A 19,465-nucleotide genomic window follows, 5' to 3' on the forward strand; every position below is an offset into this window, starting at 1 on the left:
CTGGGAGATGTACCTTATCTTTATTATGATGACTCAGAAAGCCTAGACTTGATAGTAAGATGCTCCAGTGCTGAAGTCAGAGCTCAGAGGGTGCTGGTCCAGACTTCCTTCGAAGAAGGAAACCAGAAAACAAGCTTTTGGGTGGGTGGGAGTAATAAAAAAAGGCTTTTTGGGAAAAGTTAATATTGAGTGGGGTTTTGGAAGAGGGGTCAAAACAAGTGATCAAAAAGTGGGGAGTATGGGATGCAGATGAAGGGGGAGGAAAATGCATGGAAAGTCTCTCTGAAGAATAATTTCTTGGACAGATTGGGCTCCTGAGACTCAATCACTTAGTGAGTTTCACCTGCAGGGCCCCAGATCCTGTCAGTAGGGCGGAGGTGGCTCTCTGTATTATTTTCACATCTCTACATGTAGTTGTAATGTGTAGCTTGAGCTGCAACCCACAAGGCTGGAGGCTGGAGAGTTAGTTAATTCAATGAAGGGTCCTATTGTGGAGAAATGAGTCAGGAGGTAGGATTAGGAAGGGAGAAGGCACAAAACAGGCAAAGGGATGATAAATTATGGGAGGAGAAATTTTGATGACAGGGAACTTTGGGCTTCTGAGCAGGAGGGAATTTGTTTTAAGCCCTTGGAATAGATGGGTAGCTCTGAGTAGGGAATCACTTGCATCCTCTAAGTCCAGGCTTCCCTCATCCTCAATCTAATAAGATTCCACCAGTGTCCTCGTTTGTGTCCGCTCCATTACATTTCCACCTGAAAAGGTTTCTGTGGTTTCCACTGCATCACTTTCTCCCTCCAGCTGCTCCAGCTGCTTCTCCGTCCTGTGTTTGTCCCCTCCACCCCAACTTGCAGAAGTGTTACAAAAATCATGGACACTCACTTCACAGTTTCATCATCTTTATTTTTGATCTGTCAGAACAGATTGTTTTTTCCTGTGCTAATCAGTGTCAATCTCAGAATGATGGGTGCCAAGCCACCTGCTGACCTGGGGTAACAGGGAGGATGAAGGAACCCAGAGCACATGCAGCTCTGAGTTTAATGGAGCAGACATGATAATGTGAAAATAAATGAAGCACACATACAAAACAATGGGTCAAACTGATACAGTGAACCCTGAATCAGTAGAGATCTAAGTCCTTCTAGTCCCCTTAGTTCAGCACCTTTTGGAGACTTCTTTGCCTTCATTTAGTATTTCTCTTCCATGTCTTTCCCATTGGCTTCTTTCCAGCACCAACAGCCAGACCAGTGTCTAGATGCTGTTTTTAAGCTTGTGGCAAGACTGCTTTAGGACTCTGCTTCCACCAGATCTTTCCCTGCCACCAGCTTCCTCACAAAGACTGAATTCGTATTAGCTACCTTGCTTCCAACACCCTGGCTAGACAGCGCTTCCAGGCCTCACCATTTCTCCTCATATCACTGAGCTATGTTCACTTGGGAAGGAAAATTCAGACAGGCAGGGATACCAAGCTAGCAAGAGAGGTTTTTACAAAGTCCCAGTCATAGTTTGGGCTGGAGGATTCCTGCATCTGGGAGCTTCCCGGCTCCCTGGCTGCTCAACTCCCATGGGGCCCAGAGCACCGACCCGCCCCCCAAGTCGCAGGAAATCGCTAGTCTGTGATTAAGTCCGAACTTGGCCTTCTCTCTGTTTGACTCATGCCCCTGTTCCCACTTGCAGCCACCTCTGCCGTCTCTTTCGCTCTGCACCCCAGCAGGGAGGAGCCCTGAATGCGCAGCAGCTGCAGCCCTTCCCCAAAAGTTCTGCGCACCACCGAAGAAGAGAAGTAGAACAGCAGCGGGTCCAGGGTGGCGTTGAGAGAACAGAACACCACAGCCTCCTCTCGCCACTGGGGGCTTTGCCTTAAGATAAACCCCACCATGTGTGACAGGTTGTAAGGTCCGAAGCACAGCAGGAAGTTGAGCAGGGTCACAACAGCCAGTCCCACAGCTCGGCGCCTCCTTTGGGCCCCTACGTGGGGCTGGGTGAGCATAATCCACACGAAGCGCCAGTAGCAGAAGATGGTGACCACCATGGGGATGAAGAAGAGCACCAGACACAGCTCCAGCCGCACGGGCAGCACCAAGTCTAGCTGCTCTTGGGTGAAGTTCTGATAGCAGGTGCCTTCAGTCCCATCTCTCACCTGCTCAGTTGAGTTCAAGTACTGAACAACGATCACTATGGTGCAGTGACCGAAGGACATGATCCAGGCGACCAGAGCAGCGATCACGCCATATACAGGCCGCCGAGAGAGCTTGTACTGCACGGGGAAGGCCACTCCCAGGTAGCGCTCAATGCTGATGCCCGCCAGGAGCCACGTGCTGCAGTAGATGCTGCTATAGAAGCCAAAACCAGTAAGGGCGCAGACAATCTGAGGCAGATACCAGCGGAAGTTGGATGCAGCCTCGATGATCCTAAAGGGCAGGAGCAGCAGCAGCAGGAGGTCAGCCAGTGTCAGGCTGAGCAGAAGGATGTGCACAGGTGCAGGCTGGGGCTGGCGGACCCGCCCCACAAAGGCCCGCAGGGCCAGGAGGTTGGCAGGGAGGCCCGTGAGGAAGATGAAGATGTAGGCTGTGAGGATCAAGGAACTGTGCCAGTCAAGCGTCATTCTGGAGGAGGATGGAAAAGTGCAGAATCAGGAGGCCCCACTCACAGCCTGCACAGTCCTCTTCTGGTTCAGGATGCAGACATCCTCCCTGGCAAGCTCCCCTTCTCCCCAGGCCCAAGGTTTCTGCTGCCACCACTGCTTGCTCACACCACCTGCCTGAACTGCCCAGAGCAATTATTGACTTTACCTTGGGCGGGATATTAAGCAGCAGTTATTACGTTTGCCATCCTGCGTCTCTGGGGGAGACCAACCCTTGGCTCCCCAAGGGAATTCCCCCTCCAGTTTCCCCGGCCTTTCTCCTACTGGCCTCCCAGGTACAGGAAGTTACTGTTAGCAGTTTCCATCTTGACCCCGAGGGAGGTGAAGGCATCACAGCCAGGAGAGGCCTGTAAGGTGTGTCTCAGGGTAAGGAGGCCGTGAGAGCCCAGGCACTGTGGACCCTGGGCTGGGTGTCCCAGCGCCCCCAGCCTACCTCCCTACCCTTCAGTCCTCTCCTTTTGCAGAACACAATTTTCCTCCACCTTATTTGTTCCTGTCCAATTACTCGGGATTCTATTGAAAAGGGGAATCTGAGGCAGCATGAGAGGAATGTGAACTAGCATATGCTTTGGGGCTTGCCCCCCAAAGACTGTAAAGACTTCAGAAAAGCCCACAGGCCCCAACTGAGCTTGGTGCTTTGCCTATAAATAGAAGAACTCTAGTTCTTCCTGGGGTGACTCAGTTTCCACTGGGTTGGTAATCCTTGCTGCCTAACACAGTTTTGCCCTCCGTCCTCTCTGGATTCCCCAGTCTGAGGTTCCTTGCCCGGGCACACAGGATAGCTCCCGCCTCTGGGTCTGACCTTCATGCTTCAGTTTCTCCAGCACAGCCTCCCGACGCCTTCCCATCAATGTTTGATCCTGCCAGTTGGGTCCCATAAGGATTCAGTTAGCCATCTTGCCTTGTCTTTGTTCCTGTTAGATGGCTTCTTGGGGTTAGTCCTGAAGGAAAGTCTGGAAGCCTCGGAAAGAGGAACAGCACTTTAGCTACTGCTGCTGCCCGTTTCATACAGGAAAGTATTGCAAGGGACCTGGCTGGTGGAAAGGTTTTATACCCCGGGGGCCACGTGACCAGAGAAAAGAAGCACTGTTTCCTCCCAAACCCACAGTATAGGGCCTCTGCATCTCCTTTCTCTCCCGGGAGAGCCTCTCTCCGACTTCCAAACATAGATTTTTCTGTCCTGATTTCCTGTTTGTTTTTCATTTTAACCCCAGGCATTTTTTTTTCCAAGTCCCAAGTCAAATTCTCTTTGCTTTACTAGGCAATTGCTTCTGTCAGGGCCTAGAACGTCAATTTCTTTATCAGAAAAGAAGTTTCCTGCTTCCTTTTATTCTTTAATTTTCTCCTTTCTGTATGTATGGTCTACTGCCCACCACCCTAACAATTTTCCTGTCCCTCTCACATGAAACAGATTGGTTCCAGGATTCTAGCTTCTGTTTTATTATGGTAGAAATAGCATGGGATTTAAGGCCATGCAGATACCGGCTCAGTTCCAAGTCCTTTTATTAAGGTTTTGGGGCAGATCAATTTTCTGAACTTTTGTTTCCTTTTCTGTCGAGTAAGCATGGAAATATTAACCTCACAGGATTTCTGAAAGGACCCGATGAGATACAAAGCACTTGGTCCAGGGCTTAGCATTTAGTGGATGTCCTGGTTTGTCCTACTCTCAAGCCTGTTGAGCAGATTCATAAACCATGAGCCACTTGGTAAAATACATGGTGGCTTGGGGCCAGGGATTTAGCTTGGCAGTTTTGTCGCCTGCTGCGCAAGCGCAAGGACCGGAGTTCGATCCCCGGTACCAAAAAAAAATGTCATATATATATATAGAGGCTCGGGTGTGCCATTTAACTGGGATAGTGTTAGTAATCCAGGAGACTCAAGTTCAGGTGCCTGTATAGCTCCTCACAGGGGTGTGGCACTCAACACTGGTCCTTTTCCTCTTATATTCCCCTGAACTACTCCTGTCCTTTTTCTCTCTTTTCCCCTCTTTGATCTGCTTAGAGCACCAGGTTAGAAGCCTCTGAGTCCTTTTGCAATACACACCCAAGAAAGCCATGGGTGGTGGCACACACCTGTAATCCCAGCACTCAGGAGGCCGAGGCAGGAGGATTGCTGTGAGTTTGACACCAGCCTGGGCTACATAGTGAGGCCAGCCTGAACTACACAGGGAGACTCTGTCTCAAAAAAACAAACAGGCAATATATACCTAAGGAAACAAGGACAATCACAATATGGTTCTCTCTTTGTTATTTTTGAGGTGCCGGGATGAAATCTAGGGCTCCATGCCTGCAAGTCAAGCCCTCTACCACTGAATCACATCCCCAGACCCACATTTTCCTCCTGACCTAAAAAATAGGTGGTTCTTTTGCCATCTGGGGCCTGATCCCTCCTTACAGAATCTCCATTCTTTCTCTAGGATATATTGATTCCCTATTGATTTCTCATTCATTCATTCCATTATTCTTTTTGTGGCCTAGGACCCTTTTTGTGGGTTCAGACACCTTGATGTTTAGCTTTCATTCTCTTCAGCTCTGCTCTTTTCTAGAACTAAGGGGTTTCACTTCTTGTATTTCCTTTTCTCAACACACATAGGTGCTTTCCAGATCAACAGGGAATTAGATACTTTTTTTTTTTGGTACAGGGGATTGAACTCAGGACCTTGGGCAGTGCCCCTGAGCTAAATCCCCAGCCCCAAACAGGGGAATTAGACCATTCTGTTGTTTACTACCAAATGTACTTGTGTCATTTTGCTTTTATGATTTTCTATAAATGTTTATGAGGATCTGGATTTAAACACAAACAGATGCTTACTGGAAAATGAGTGTTGAGGAGGAGGAGCTGTCTACTGGTCCTCCCCCTCCCCCACCAAGCCCCATGCCTTCCTTTGTCATAGTAGTGTGTGGTTATGTGGAAGAAGTCACTCTGCCATGTTCACATTAGCTACAAAGGTGTATATTGCAGAAGGACTCGGGAGCTTCTAACCTGATGCTCTAAGCAGATCAGAGAGGGGAAAAGAGAGAAAAAGGAACATAACAAAGGAAACCTGAACTCATGACTCAAGATCCCCATCTATGTCACAGGAAAAGGAAATGCAGCCTCTCAGGCTGAATTCAATAAGATTTCACAACAGTCTTGCAATGTCTTCCAAGTTCAATTTCTTTTTATTGTCATTACGGCTTGGCCTATTACTATAATGGGAAATTGGACTGATTAAAGTTCTGTAGAATCATATTCTCCACGTCCTTATTTCTCAGTCACGCTCAATCTGCTGTAATCTGGGTGCTGGCCCCAGCTTTCCATAGGCTCTTCTCTTCCTAAGGTCAGCAGTGACTTCTATGTGACTAAATCCAGTGGACATTTTTTTCTTATTCAACTAGCATATAATATAATTTCTTGAAACATCCTCTTTCCATGAATTCTGGTACATTGTGCCTTTCCGGTTTTCCTCCCTTTCCTTTGGTCACTTTTTAATTCCTTTACTAGCTCACCCTTACCTACTCATCCCCTAAATGTTAGAGTTTCTTAAAACCTAGTTCTGAGCCCAATTTCTTGGTGCACACCTGTAATCCCAGCTACCTAGGAGGCTGAGCAGGAGGACTGTAAGTTTGGGGCCAGTCTGGGCAACTTAGTGAGACTTTGTCTCAAATGAAAATTTTTTGTAGAAAAGGACTGGGGCTGGGAATGCTGGGAATATGGCTCAGTGGCAGACCAGGCACAGGCCCTGGGTTCAATCCTCAGTATGGCAACAACAACAACTATAAACTTGATTCTAGCTTTTCTCCTGATTCCACCCTCTGCACTTGTCCTAGCTGATTGGATGAACATGACATATCTCTCCACTTATTTAAGTCTTTAATTTCCTTCAGCAGTGCTGCCTAGTTTTTATCCCAGAGGTTTTGTATGTCTTTTCTTAAGTTGATTCTGAAGTATTTTGGAAGTGATTGCAAATTTAATTTTTTTAAATTTTATTTTCCCACCATTTGCTGTTCTCATTAACTTCTCTGTCTATTCCTTCCTTGCAGATAGCTTAGTTTATCATAATACATTTTTTTGCAGTGGGGATTTGTATTAATAGGACATGAAGTCCAGCTCCCCTTATGATAGTCCATTAAGGCAGGGAGCTTGGCCCTTTTGCTCACCACTGTATCCCCAGGGCCTGGCCCAGAGCCTGACATGTTTTAGGCACTCGATAACAATTTCCTGGATGATGAACAGATGGCTAAATGGAAGAATTAGAAGGGGGGAGAAGACAGTTTCCAAAACCTCACAGCTATTTGTCCTTAGATGCTTCATTTATCTTCTTCTAGGAGTTGATAAGAAATTCCAGCCAATAACCACTTGAGAACTTTTGTGGATTGAAGCATCCCCCCCAAAAAAGCCATGGGTCTATCTCCATGGTCAGTATTGATAATTCAGGTGAATATATATTTATTATATAGATTCTCTTTGCTAAATAATGGGAAACACTAAATCTTCTGGAAGATAGAATATGTAGAACTCTTGAAGACATTAGTGTAGGCAAAGACTTTACAAAAAAACCCCAAACACACAGGAATTATCACAAAAAATCAATAATTTGGATCTCTTCTTATTAAAAAGCTTTTGCACAGCAAGAGAAACCATCAACAGAGTGAAGCAACAACCCACAGTGTGGGAAAAATTTTTTCCAGCTGTTCCTCAGACAAAACACTGCTATCTAGGGCCAGGGATTTAGCTCAGTGGTTTCACCACCAGCTGCGCAAGCGCAAGGACCTGAGTTCGATTCCCCGTACCAAAAAAAAAAAAAAAAGACTACTATCTAGAATATATAAAGAACTCAACAAATCAGACTCCCCCAAATTTGAAGACCCAATCCAAAAATGGGCATCAGAAATGGATACTTCTCAGATGAAGAAGTAGAAACAGCAAATAAATATACGAAAAAATGCTCAACATCACTGGTCATTTGAGAGATGCAAATTAAAACAATGCTGAGACCCCATCTCAGTCCAGAAAGAATGGCTGCTATCAAGAAATCAACCAACAACAAATGCTGGTGCAGCTGTGGAGGAGAAAGAAACCCTTCTCCCTGTTGGTGGGAGTACAGACTGGTGCAACCACTGTGGAAATCAGTGTGGAGATTCCTCAAAAAACTCAAACTAGAGACCCCATTTGACCCAGCTATTCCCCTTCTTGGTATCTTCCCAAAATAATTAAAAGAATCATACCACAGTGATATATGTGCACCCATGTTTATAGCTGCACAGTTTGTAATAGCTAAAGCTTGGAAGCAGCCCAAATGCCCAACAATCAATGAATGTGGTTTTAAAAACATAAAATGGAGTGCTACTCAGCCATAAAGAAAGATGAACTCAAGCCCAGCATAGTGGTACATGCCTATAATCCCAGTATTCGGGAGGCTGCGGCAGAAAGAGTGCCATGGGTTCAAGGCCAGTCTGGGCTCCATAGTGAGTTCAAAGCCATCCTGAGCTACGTAGTGAGACCCTGTCTCAAATAAAAAAAAAACTTGACTCTTTTATAGCTAAATGGATGCACCGTGAAACCATAATCTTAAGTGAAATAAATTGGACACACGTGTAAATACTGCATCGTCTCTCTGGTGTGAGAAACTGAAGGTGTAAATGGCTATGAAAATGTATAATAAATATTGTGAAAGAGGAAGAAAATGTGTAAATGGATAGGGGAACTAGAGAAGGGGTAGGTGAAAGAAAGGAAGGGAAAAGAAAAGAAAATGAGAAAAGAAGGAAAAAATGGAAGCAAAACTTTTGTAAATAAGGAGGGGAAGAGGGGTTGAAGGGAGGCTAGGGGAATGGGAAAAACATGAGAATCAAGATATATCCTATACAAACACAAATTCCCTATTATGAATGTGATCATTATGTATAACTAAAATGTACAATAAACTTAATTAATCAGGCAAAATAAACAATGGGAAGGTAAAAATAGAAGACATACAATGAAAGAGAATGATGGATTTCACCAGTTGTGGTATTAACAATAAACAAAGAGCTATTGCTTCATTCATTCATCCATTCATTCACTCACTCAACCTGTCTATCCCCTAGGGCAGTGGTAGTAAACCCATGGCACGTGTGCCTCAGCAGGCTGTTTGTATCCCTGAAAGCTCTAAAAGTTTTGCCACCACCTCCCTAGGATGTGCCAGGACCTGTGCCAAGCACTGGAGATACCAGGGTGAAAACACATAGACGTGGTTTCACTCTTAGAAGTGACATTCTAGTGGAGGGAGACAGACAATCAGCAAGTGAATATGAACGCAGGAGCGTCCACAGGGGGATGCACATTATGGAGGAAAGAAGCAACATGATGGGAAAGGGAAGGTGGTCAGGGACAGGTGAGGCTTCTTGAGTCAGGGGCTCAGAAGGGCATCTGTGAGCTTACTGTAGAGCTGGACTCTGAGAAGGGGTTTCGAGACCATGGCCAAGGCCAAGGAACTGAGTGCAAGGCATCTCTATGTGGCAGAACCAGAGGGCCAGTGCAGTGGGAGCACCGTGAGCAGGGTGACTCCAGTAGAGGACGAAGCTTTAGTGAACCTTTTTGACCGCATGAAGCATTAGGGTTCCATTTCTAAGCAGTGGGAAGCCACTTGGGGCCATAGGAGAGCTGCATGATGTGATTTATGATTTTAGAGGATCCAGTCCTCTGCTAAGTGAAGAATGGTTTCCAGAGGGATGAATTGGAAGCAGGAAGATCAGCTAGGGAAGTTCCTTGCAGACTTGAGCGGAGATAGGGAGTGGATGATGGTGTGGATTAGGGAGAATGTACCACTGGATGCAGAGAGGACCAAGTGGGGTTTGGGATACCTAACTTGAAATAAATAACAATAAATGAAGGATGGAGAAATGGAACTCTCCTAGGAAAGAGGAAGGAAGATGATTCTAGGCCATATGTTCAAGTGGGTTCTGAGGTTTTGTTGCTGTCCTATGCCATACAGTTCACTCTGCTTCCATTTGTGTCTTGCTCTCTTTGAGCCCCTGCAGCGACTTCACAAGGCCAGATCACTCTACTGCGGAGGTGACAGTTTATGCTCTCTGGCATTTGCATGTCCTCTATAGTTTCCACTTGAACAGCCCTTCCTCTGTCATTTGAATAGTGGTCTCCTCCAACTCTGCAGCCTTCACATAGCCCAACTCCAGTGCTGCAGAAATAAATAGGGGCATCTCAGAGTGGCACCTAGGGAGTATGCTTTGGACTCTGCCTGTAGAGAGGGCATCTGGAAGTTGTTACCACCCACTGCTGGTCACCATAGCCCAACCTCCTTCACTTTCTGTCCACCTGCTTCTTGTGAAAGACACCAGTCCTGGCCAATAATACTGGCTGTGATGGCTGCACAATGATCCCCTCAAAAGTTATTCACACCCTAATCCCTAGAATCTGGGAATGTTACTTCACATGGCCAAAAGGACGTTATAGATGTGATTATGAACTTGAGATGGGGAGATGACCCTGGGTTATCTGAGCTGGCTCTATATGGAATCATAAATGTTCTTATAATAAGGAGGCAGAGGGAGACTTCAGACAGACAGAAGAGAAAGTGATGAGATCATGGAGGCAGAGATGGAGTGATGTGGCTACAAGCCAAGGAATGACAGCAGCCACCAGAAGCTGGAAGCGTCAAGGAATGAATTCTCCACTCCAGCTTCCAGAAGAAAGGATTATCTTGCCAACACCTTGTGCTTCATCCCAGCCAAACCCTTGGCTTGAGTCACCCCAAAATTGACAGCAAGGAAGTTCCCACAGGCAGTTTCTCAACTGTCCTGACATGGGCCAGGTGAGATTTCAAAGAAAGAAGGACTAATCCTAGGGTGGTCAGTCCACAGCATTTATCTGGGAAACTACTTCCAGAGCAGGCTGTGTTGTCCTTGTGAAGGACAGCGAGAGAAAGCGATGTTCTACTTAAGTGTGTACACCATGAGATGGTGAAGTGCTGGGTTTAGATGAAAGTTTAAGGAATTTGGCTTAGGGATGAGGCCATTTTCTTTCAGCGTTTTGAGCTCCAATTTGTGCACCTTTATCAGTACCTGGGAATGTTCAAGGCCCTGGCTTTGGTCCCTGCAGGGAAAACATGCAGGATAGGTCACAGAGTGCTCTGGTCAAGGTGCTCTGGGTGCAAGGTCAGGACTGAAAAAAAGTGCAGATGGAGAGACCCTACACCTTCATTTCAGGCTAGTGCTACTGATTTCAGGTTTCTGGCATCCAGAACTGGGGGATAATAAATTTCTGTTGTAGGTAGGTGTGGGGACACGCACCTGTGATCCCAGTACTCTGGGAGGCTGAAGCAGGAGGATTGCAAATTTGAGCCCACCATGGGCAAGTTAGGGAGATCATCTCAAAATAAAAAATTTAAAAAGGGGCTGGAGATGTAGTTCAGTGCAAAGGGTCTGGGTTAAACTCTCAGTATCACCCCCACCCCAAACACACATGAGAAATAAAGTATGAACCCATGAAAAGACATGGAGGAGCCTTAAACACATGTTGCTAAGTGAAAGAACCCAACCTGAAAAGGCCACATAATTTATGATTCTAATTATGTGATATTCTGGTTCACTGATTGCTCAAACAAATCAAGGGATACATAAATCAAGCACAGAGGATTTTTAGGGCACCAAGACTTTTCTGTATAATACTATAATGTGACTACATGTCTTTATACCCACAACTAGCAGGGTGTGGTGGCACACCCTGTAATCCCAGCTCTGGGAGGCTGAGGCAGAAAGGACTGCAAGTTCAAGCCCAGCCTAGACAACTTAGTGAGACTCTATCTAAAAACAAAGTATAAAAGGGGTAGGGGTGGTGGGAGGAGATGGGGAAAGGAAAAATTATGAGGAAAGAAAAAAAAATGGAAACGAAGTCTATGTAAATAGGGAAGGGTGGGTGAAGGGCGCACAGGTAATGGGGAAAAAATAAGAACCAAGATACATCATGTTCAGGTACAAGCACCCAGTGATAAATGTAAATGTATCGTATACCTAAAATGTACCAATAAAAGAATGTAAGCAAAAAACCCAAAAAAACAAAGCACAAAAAGGCTTGGGGATGTAGCTCAGTGCAAAAGCCTTGGATTCAGTCTCTAATCAATCTCTATGGGGGGAAAGTTTTCATAAATACATTTTTATTATTTTAAGCCATCAAGTTGGTGGCAGTTTGGATGTAGGAATCCAGTATACCAGCCAACGCTAATTACCCAGTGTGTGACACCACGTGCCAGGTCCCATGCTAAGATTTTACAAAGGTAAACTCATTTAACCCTTAAAATAGTCTCTGGGCTTGGTACACTCATCCCCTTTTACAGATGAGGAAACTGAGGTGTAGAGAGATAAGGTAATTTGCCTGAAGTCTCATCTGGTAAATGGAGGACTGAACTCTGAACTTGGGACTTAGATGTAAGGTCCATGGTTCTCACACTGTCCTGAGCTCCCCACTGTCCTGGGAGGTCCTGGCTAGCAGCCCCTAGACATAAAAGAAGAGGAGGCAAGGGGCCAGATGGGTCTGCACCATTGAAAGCTTTGCTACCAGTGGATTCTCCACTCTCCCCAACATGACCTTCAGCTGCAGGATGCCAAGGTCTGGGGAGCTCTCAGCCTTTCCCATGCTGCAGTTCTTGCTCTGTTGCCAGATCCTAGCCAGGACGGTTTTCTATTCCTCCTCCCTCCCCTTCTCCAAACACTTCGGACACATAGGGAATAGAGAGAAGACACCATCGACGGTTTCTCTCTACCCAGTTTACCGTGTCATTTAGCTTTTATGGTCTCCATAAATGTCTATAAGGATCTGAATTTGATTGTGAAATGTAACTAAGAACTTGGGAGGTGGACTTTCTTCTGGAAGCCTGGAGAGGTTGTCTGACCATTTCCTTCCTCCCAGACCCCTTCTCCATCTGTTGTCTGTGTCCAGCTGGCCTTCAGGCCAGGAAGGAGACTGAGAAGCCCCACCCTCTAAATACACAGGGCTTTCGGGCCAGACCACCCAGCAGCTTTCGTGGTTTACGGCACCCTTGGAAAAGGCCAGAAGGCAGCTGGTTGCTTCCCTGGGCTTCCCTTCAGTGTTGACCTTGAGCAAAGGAAGAGAGGCAGGAGAGTTTCCGGATGTGGAAGTGGCGCAGATCCCTTGAGGGGAGCCGGATGGGTCAGGTGCTGGCTGATCCTGCAAAAGGTGAGACCAACTGGGGGCAAAACTGATCCCTCTACCTTTCTTCCCAGGGCCACGCCTGCTGTTTTCCTCCACTGCCGGTTTCTAACACATATGTGACTCATTTTCCTGTAGTAGTTGTGGCATTGCTGGTGCTACCAGGGTTTGTGTTCCAGCTGGCAAAACCATAGGGAACTTGAATTAGACCATTGATTCTCCAGAAGCATGAGGGGGCGGGTCTGAAACTCCTGGGCACGTGTGTGGTGGAGGAGAGATCCTACATTTGGTTCAAGAATGCCGGGATACCTGTAATCCCAACACTCTGGGAGTCTGAGGCAGGAAGATGACATGTTTAGCCCAGCTTGGGCAACTTTGTGAGACCTTGTCTCAAAATGAAAAATACAAAAGGGCTGGAGATGTAGTACAGTGAAAAAGCCCTAGGTTCAATCCCCAGTGTTGAGGGGAAAAAAAAAAAAACAATCCTAGGAAATTTTTGAGGGGAGGGGAAGAGCCCTGGTTTCTCAATACAAACTAGAAAGTAAAGTTTGTGTTTACCAAAAATGGGAATTGGCTAAGGATAGATTGAGAAACAATGATTCAGTTGATGTAACCCTTTAAGGCTGGCCCTCAGACACGTTTAGATAAAACAGGATCCCCATAGAGCCTCGCTTCTCAGCCCTCTCCACCAATGGAGGTTTGCACAGCCCGCAGTGAGTAGCACCAAGGGTAACAGGTGTGTGCAGTTGGACTTTTAGTTTCTGAGGCTTTGTCAGGGTCCTCTCTTCTCCCTTGGCCTTTGCTGTGCCATGATCTGAAGCCACAAAACATTAGCACCAAAGCCTCTTTCTAACTTGAAAAGTTTTTTACACATACCAACATAAAAGCCGCATATCTGAGTCAGGGATTGTTAAAACACGCCCCAGACCCAAACTCCAGAGGCTTAAGCACATAGAGGTTTGTTTTTCTCATGCAACACGAAGGAAATAGGCAGCCCAGGCTTGTGTGGCTGCTTAGGACCACAACTTGAGCCCTGCTACCCTTTATGCTCACTCTCCCTAAACTTTGGCTTTGGCTTCGTGATCACAAGATTCGTTTCTTTTTCTTCCTTTCCTTTCCTTTCCTTTCCTTTCCTTTCCTTTCCTTTCCTTTCCTTTCCTTTCCTTTCCTTTCCTTTCTTGGGATTGGACACAGGGCCTTTGCACTGAGCTACATCCCCAGCCCCTTTTTAAAATTTTGAGACAGGGTCTCACTGAGTTACTAACTTGCCCAGGCTGGTTACATTGCAATTTCCCTGCCTCAGCCTCCCAGAGTGCTGGGATTACAGGCCTGGGCCACCATACTTTGCAAAAAGGATCTACATTCTGAGCAGAAAAACAGGGATAGAGAGAACAGAAAATAAGAGACACACAGGAGCTGGATCTATCTGACTCTTAAATCGAGAAAATCATAGCTTGACTAGAAGCCACTCACAGGAGACTTCTGCTGGTTTTCTTTGTGTCTTACGATGACAACTCCTAGCTATTAGAGTCGAGGAAAGTGAATATTCATTGAACACTTCCTCAACTTGACAAGAGGGGCTTTGGTTGGTAAGGAAGAGGGGGAGGGCCCCCAAATTATATAAACCTTGAATAGCGAATATGGGGAGCAGAAGTCTCTAGGGCTGAAATAGCTAAAGTATATAAAAACTGTAAAATTCTAGATTTTTTCAGAAATTATTATTATTAGTGTACAACATAAAAAAAAGAAAGCCACTAATCTTAGGGATAAATGTTACCACATCTGCACTACATTTATGTAGCCACCACCCGGGTCCAGATATAAACTTGTTTTTCATGCCCCTTTCCATTGGCAAACCATGGCCCCTCCAGATAACCATTATTCTGATTTCACCCCTTAGAGAAGGATATTAATCATCATAGGTATTAGAGGAGAAAAGATGCCAGGTGAGGGGGAAGACACAAGAGGAAGAGGAAGATCCAGTTCATGTTGTTTTTTGCTGTTACTGCTGTCCTCTGCCCCTTAAGTTATTCAAATTCCCTTTGAATTACCCTCCTTCTCAACTGCCACCAGAAACTGAGGGTAGATACTTTCGTTTTCTATGGCGTGATTATGTGCTGAAACTTCCAATCAGTGAGAACTGGATTCTGTTGTCCATAATAGAACAACCTCAAGTAATAGTGCTGTAAGTGAGGTAGAATTCTGCTTTTCTGACACATATAGTAGAAGCAGCCTACAGGTATGCAGTGCAGGCAACCCCTAACTGTCTTTGGCAGCCTCAGGAAGATCCTAGAGGCCCATCTTCCTTCTGGCTCCCTGCTTTACAAATCCTAGGATGGCCCTTCTCTTCATAGTTAGTCCAAAATGGAAGCTGAAGCCTCAACCATCACATCTGTATTCCTGAAAACAGCATAGAAAAAAAGAGAAGAAACACTCACCCCTTCTCATTTTGAGAGATTTCTCAGGAGTTCCAGTTCTGCTGATAGCACAGTGGCAAGAATTTAGTCAAGTGGCTACATCTCACTGCAAAGGAGTCTGAGTGCCATGTGCTGTTAGAAATCAGGATTTAAAAAAAGTTAAGTGAAGAAGCTGGTAGTCCCTTCCAAATTATACTTTTGCAACTTTTGCAGATAAGCCTCCTCACCCAGATCCTGCAGCTTTCCATTGATTCCCCAAAGCCCCGGCCCTGCTTACCCCATCCACTCTGGCCTTCTCAGGAAAATGGGAGGATTTCCCAGCAAATGGGAAAGAATGCACCGCCCAGAGCACTGCAGCCAGCCCCACTGTTGTTGGATCCCTGGCTCGGGAGTGCCTCCTGGCATCGGGTGCACACAGGATCTAAGCCAAGTTCCATTAGCAGCGATCGGTTTTGTCTTAAGGACAGAAAATCAGATATGAGCGTTTTGTTGAGTGGCACCCCAGCCAACTATAATTAGGCAACATGTATCTGTATTTTCTCCGATAAAAGTACCATTTATTTTTCAATGTAAGAACTCAATTAATCACAGCATTGGGGGAAGGAAGCCAGGAGAGGATTGCTAAAGCAACCGCCACCCTGCATGGTGGATAGTGGGGTGTATTGTGGACCTGCTCTGTCCCTCAGTGCCAGTCCAGCCACCAGCCTCGGGCCACAGTGGATGCTGCCGCAGAAGCAGAGGCAACAGCAGGCAGGGGCAGAGCTTCCCTCAGCGCATCAGAAAGGGGCTAGGGCCTCCAGGGCCTAGGAAGGCCAGAAGTGGCAGGTCTGGCCGCACTCAGCTGAGGCCAGATGAGGCTGGCAGACTTGTCAGGGATGACGAGAAATGTGCGATCATGGGAGGCTTTCTGAGAATGTTCTGCTTGAGTTGAGGAAAATTAGGGTTCTTAGGTCCCTCTCTGTTTTTTTGTGCCTTTTCACAAAGTTTAACCTACTGAGCAATTCGCTTCTTTGAAATGCCTGTTAGCGAGCGCCTCTGTCCTCACTCCATAGTCAGGGAAGTCCCTTGACTGGGAGACACACTACGAGTCAGATTTCCTATCCTGTGTCTCCCTGACACTTGTTTTGGCTCCCTACTTATCTCGATTCCTCTTCTTTCCACTTGTATGCTCCCTGGACAAGAAGAGCTCTTAAAGGATTTTGAGGCTTTGGAAGTATCCTCCAACCTCATGAAGTGAAGGCGGCAGCAGACACCTTAAATTGCACCAGTACTTGATCCTGTCTTCCTGTCACCAATGCCTCCTGGGCTCTGCTGAGTGGAATGAAGTGGGTTTGAGGGAGGACGAGAGTTTGCCAGCTCTCTTCTCACACAGAGGCTTCCAGAAGTTTAAGACTACAGCATGTGCAGAGACAGTCTCTTGTCCCATGGTCACTGCCCAGGTCTCCAGGCTGGCCCCGCTGGCTCTGAGTGGTTTAGCTGGCCACACAAGCCGCAAGTGGAGCCCGAGGGCCAGGATCAGGGGAGCCACAGAAACAGAGAGGACTGGGCCAGGGATTTAGCTCAGTGGTTCTGCCGCCTGCCTTGCAAGTGCAAGGACCCAAGATCGATCCCCGGTACCAAAAAAAAAACAAAAACAAAACCACAGAAATAGGACAAGGGCAAGTTCCCAAGTACAGGAGGAGGGAGTTCTGTGTCGGGATGGTGACACTGTGCTGTGCTGTCCCCAGCTGCACTATGGTGGGGCCCTTCCTGCTCCCTCGGGGGAGCCTTCTGGGATACTCATGATGTAATGGCCCAACCTATCCACTCCTTTCTTGGTTTCCTTAAACTCACAAAGGCTCATCTTTTTTTTTTATTCTTTGAGACCTGGTCTCACTAAGTTGCTAAGTTGTCCAGGCTGGCTCAAGCCTGAGATCTTCCAGCTTCAGCCTCCGAGGGAGCTGAGATGACAGGTGTGTGCCACCACACCCACCTGGTCTATTCGAAATGACCTAGAACCCTAGACCGCATTGTTAACCTCTAGTTGTCCAATACCAACGGGTCTCAGCCCATGTTGGGGGTGGCTGAGTGAGAGGGAAGCTGGGCAGCATCATGTCTCTCTGTCTTAGGCACGGATGGACTCGGCTATGTGGCACTCTTCTTTGGCCTGGCAGCCGCACCCTCTGTGCATCCGCCTCCACTCACAATCACACTCATTCTCTTTTGTTCACCACTGCTCCCCCGTAAGACCTGGCACTTCTCTGGGTGAGAGTGCTTGGATGGCGAAGGGCTTTCCACAGCGTACCCAGGCTTCTGTGAAAAGGACAGGCCTGAGGCAGGCATGCTAATGCATGGACACCTGTAATCCTAGCACTCTGGGAGGGTGAGGCAGGGGGATCACAGGTTCAAGCCCAGCCTGGGCAGTTTAGTGACTTAGCAAGGCCCTGTCTCAAAATAAAGAATTTTTAAAAAAGAGCTAGGGAGGTAGCTTAGTGTGAAGGTCCTCAGTTCAATTCCCAGTATGGAAAAAAAAAAATGATGCCAGGCCTGAGCCTTGACTACTGGTCTTTCAAAGGGGCAGAGAACATTTGCCTTCATAGGAGCCACTTGTTATGGATGAGAAGAGCAATAGGTGAGGTTTTTCCGAGGCAGCCTGACACCCCGACTTCTCCCCAGATCCCTGCCCCTACAAATCTAATTGCTCTCCCTCAGAAATCCCAGTTTTGATTCTCTCCCAGGCCTCCTTTTACATCTGCAGTCCTCACAACCTGCTCCTCTGGAAGATTCTTTCCACTATTTTTCCCTCACTCCTTAGTTGTTCCCTGCCTCTGCCCTTGGTTCTTTCTTCATCTCCCTACCTTCCCTGCACTTCATGTACCCTCCCCTTTCCCTGCACTTCATCAAGTTCTTGTCCCTCCTCCCAGCATGATCCAGCCAGAACAGGTTAAAGTCCCAGGTTTGTGTCACCATTCATAAAAATTGGCACTGTTGACTTTCAAGTCCACAGGCTCCTCCTGGCCCAGAAAAACATCCTGAGCCAGGTGGCCCCACACGGCCCAGGAAGTTTGAGGACTCAGGCTCAGATCTTCTCCCACACCTGTCTTTCCTGGTGGCCTCTACTGGGTCCCTGTGCCATTTCCTCTCTTCTTGCCACTGCCTGCTCTCTGAGCCTCCACCAGTCCCAGCTTCACAGGTGATATGCAGACTCCCTCATGTCCGGCAGCCAAGGCAGAGACAGCTGCTCATGCAGCTTCATTTGTCCGTGAATAAGTGGGGACAGAGCACCTAACAAAGCAGATGTGTTCTTGCCTTCAATGGAATTTACATTCTAGATAGTGGGAGGGATGAGAACACACAACAGTCTCTGCGTGGGTATAAGTAGTAATTTATTGTCATGGCATGTTCCGTGAACAACATAAAACAGGAAGATGATGATAATCATGAGAAGGGGGTTGATGTGCTCTTACTGGATGGCAGAGAAGTGTTCTCTGAACGGATGACATGTGAGCTGAGACCTAAAGGAGTTCTCTAAAGAGCTGGGGGAGGACACTGTGGGCAGACAGGACAGTTTGTGCAAAGGCCCTGAGGCAACACAGAGCTGTATGCAGTGGAAGAACTGACAGGAAGCTGGTATGGCTGGGGCAGAGTAAGCATGAGGGAGAGTGATGGGAGGTAAAGTCAGAGACCTGATGGTGGGGAGGGAAGAGGGGAGGAAAAGCGCATGCTGTTGGGCTCCTGGTCCAAGTAAAGATCTGAATTTTATTTCATTTTGTGAGAATAGATCTGTTTCATGCCTCTCTCCTGCCTTCTATAGTTGCTAGCCATTGGGGGCCCTTTGTCTTGCAGACCTGTCTCTCCAATTTCCATCTCTGGTTTCTCAGGGGATTCCCCTCTCTATGTTTGATTGGTGGCTTTTTATTTGTTTTGTGGTACTCAGGGTGGAACTTGGGGCTTTGCACGTTCTAGACAAGTGTTAGTTCTTCCACCAAGCTGTACCCCAGCCCCTGACGGGTGATTTTTAAAGACCCCTGTGGTGTGAAGGTGTCTTCCTGCTCCTCTGTCTGTCTGAGTGCTTATCTTTCCCCATCACCAGTGAAGTCCTCTAATGATACAGGAAGCCATTCTGGAAGCCATTTGTCCCAGTTGGTCATTTGTCCTTCTGTTCTCTCTGTCTCCCGGCCTCCTTGTCATTCCACACGGGCCACTTTCTAGATTAGTCTAAGGGTTCTTGGTATCTCTTGATGAAATACACTTGCACTATTTTACTTCTATTATTTCCTTAGA

At 46.9% G+C, this 19,465-nt stretch overlaps 1 protein-coding gene across 3 annotated transcripts; it reads right to left on the bottom strand.

The window, feature by feature from the left end:
• Window positions 1-880: 880 nt before the first annotated feature.
• On the bottom strand, window positions 881-15,609 carry LOC101726208 (free fatty acid receptor 2). 3 transcript variants are annotated; one of them, XM_021239786.2, is made up of 4 exons: window positions 15,480-15,609; window positions 15,224-15,334; window positions 3,445-3,603; window positions 881-2,604 (listed from the first exon to the last, which is right to left on the bottom strand). In XM_021239786.2, the coding sequence occupies exon 4, from the start codon at window positions 2,601-2,603 to the stop codon at window positions 1,608-1,610; it is 996 nt and encodes a 331-aa protein (XP_021095445.1). In that variant the 5' UTR covers window position 2,604; window positions 3,445-3,603; window positions 15,224-15,334; window positions 15,480-15,609; the 3' UTR covers window positions 881-1,607. The 3 variants fall into 3 exon arrangements, with proteins under 3 accessions (XP_021095445.1, XP_021095446.1, XP_087047178.1); XM_087191052.1 differs by having other exon boundaries at window positions 1,430-2,604; window positions 15,430-15,492; XM_021239787.2 differs by having other exon boundaries at window positions 881-3,595.
• Between the last annotated feature and the right edge of the window lie 3,856 nt (window positions 15,610-19,465).

Source organism: Heterocephalus glaber, unplaced genomic scaffold, assembly GCF_053883595.1.
Source record: "Heterocephalus glaber isolate CG9 unplaced genomic scaffold, H.glaber_assembly_v1.0 deba00001561, whole genome shotgun sequence".
NCBI lineage: Eukaryota > Metazoa > Chordata > Mammalia > Rodentia > Bathyergidae > Heterocephalus > Heterocephalus glaber.

Coding starts and splice junctions, on each gene's coding strand:
- LOC101726208 (XM_021239787.2), bottom strand. CDS start 2,603: ATGACGCTTGACTGGCACAGTTCCTTGATCCTCACAGCCTACATCTTC.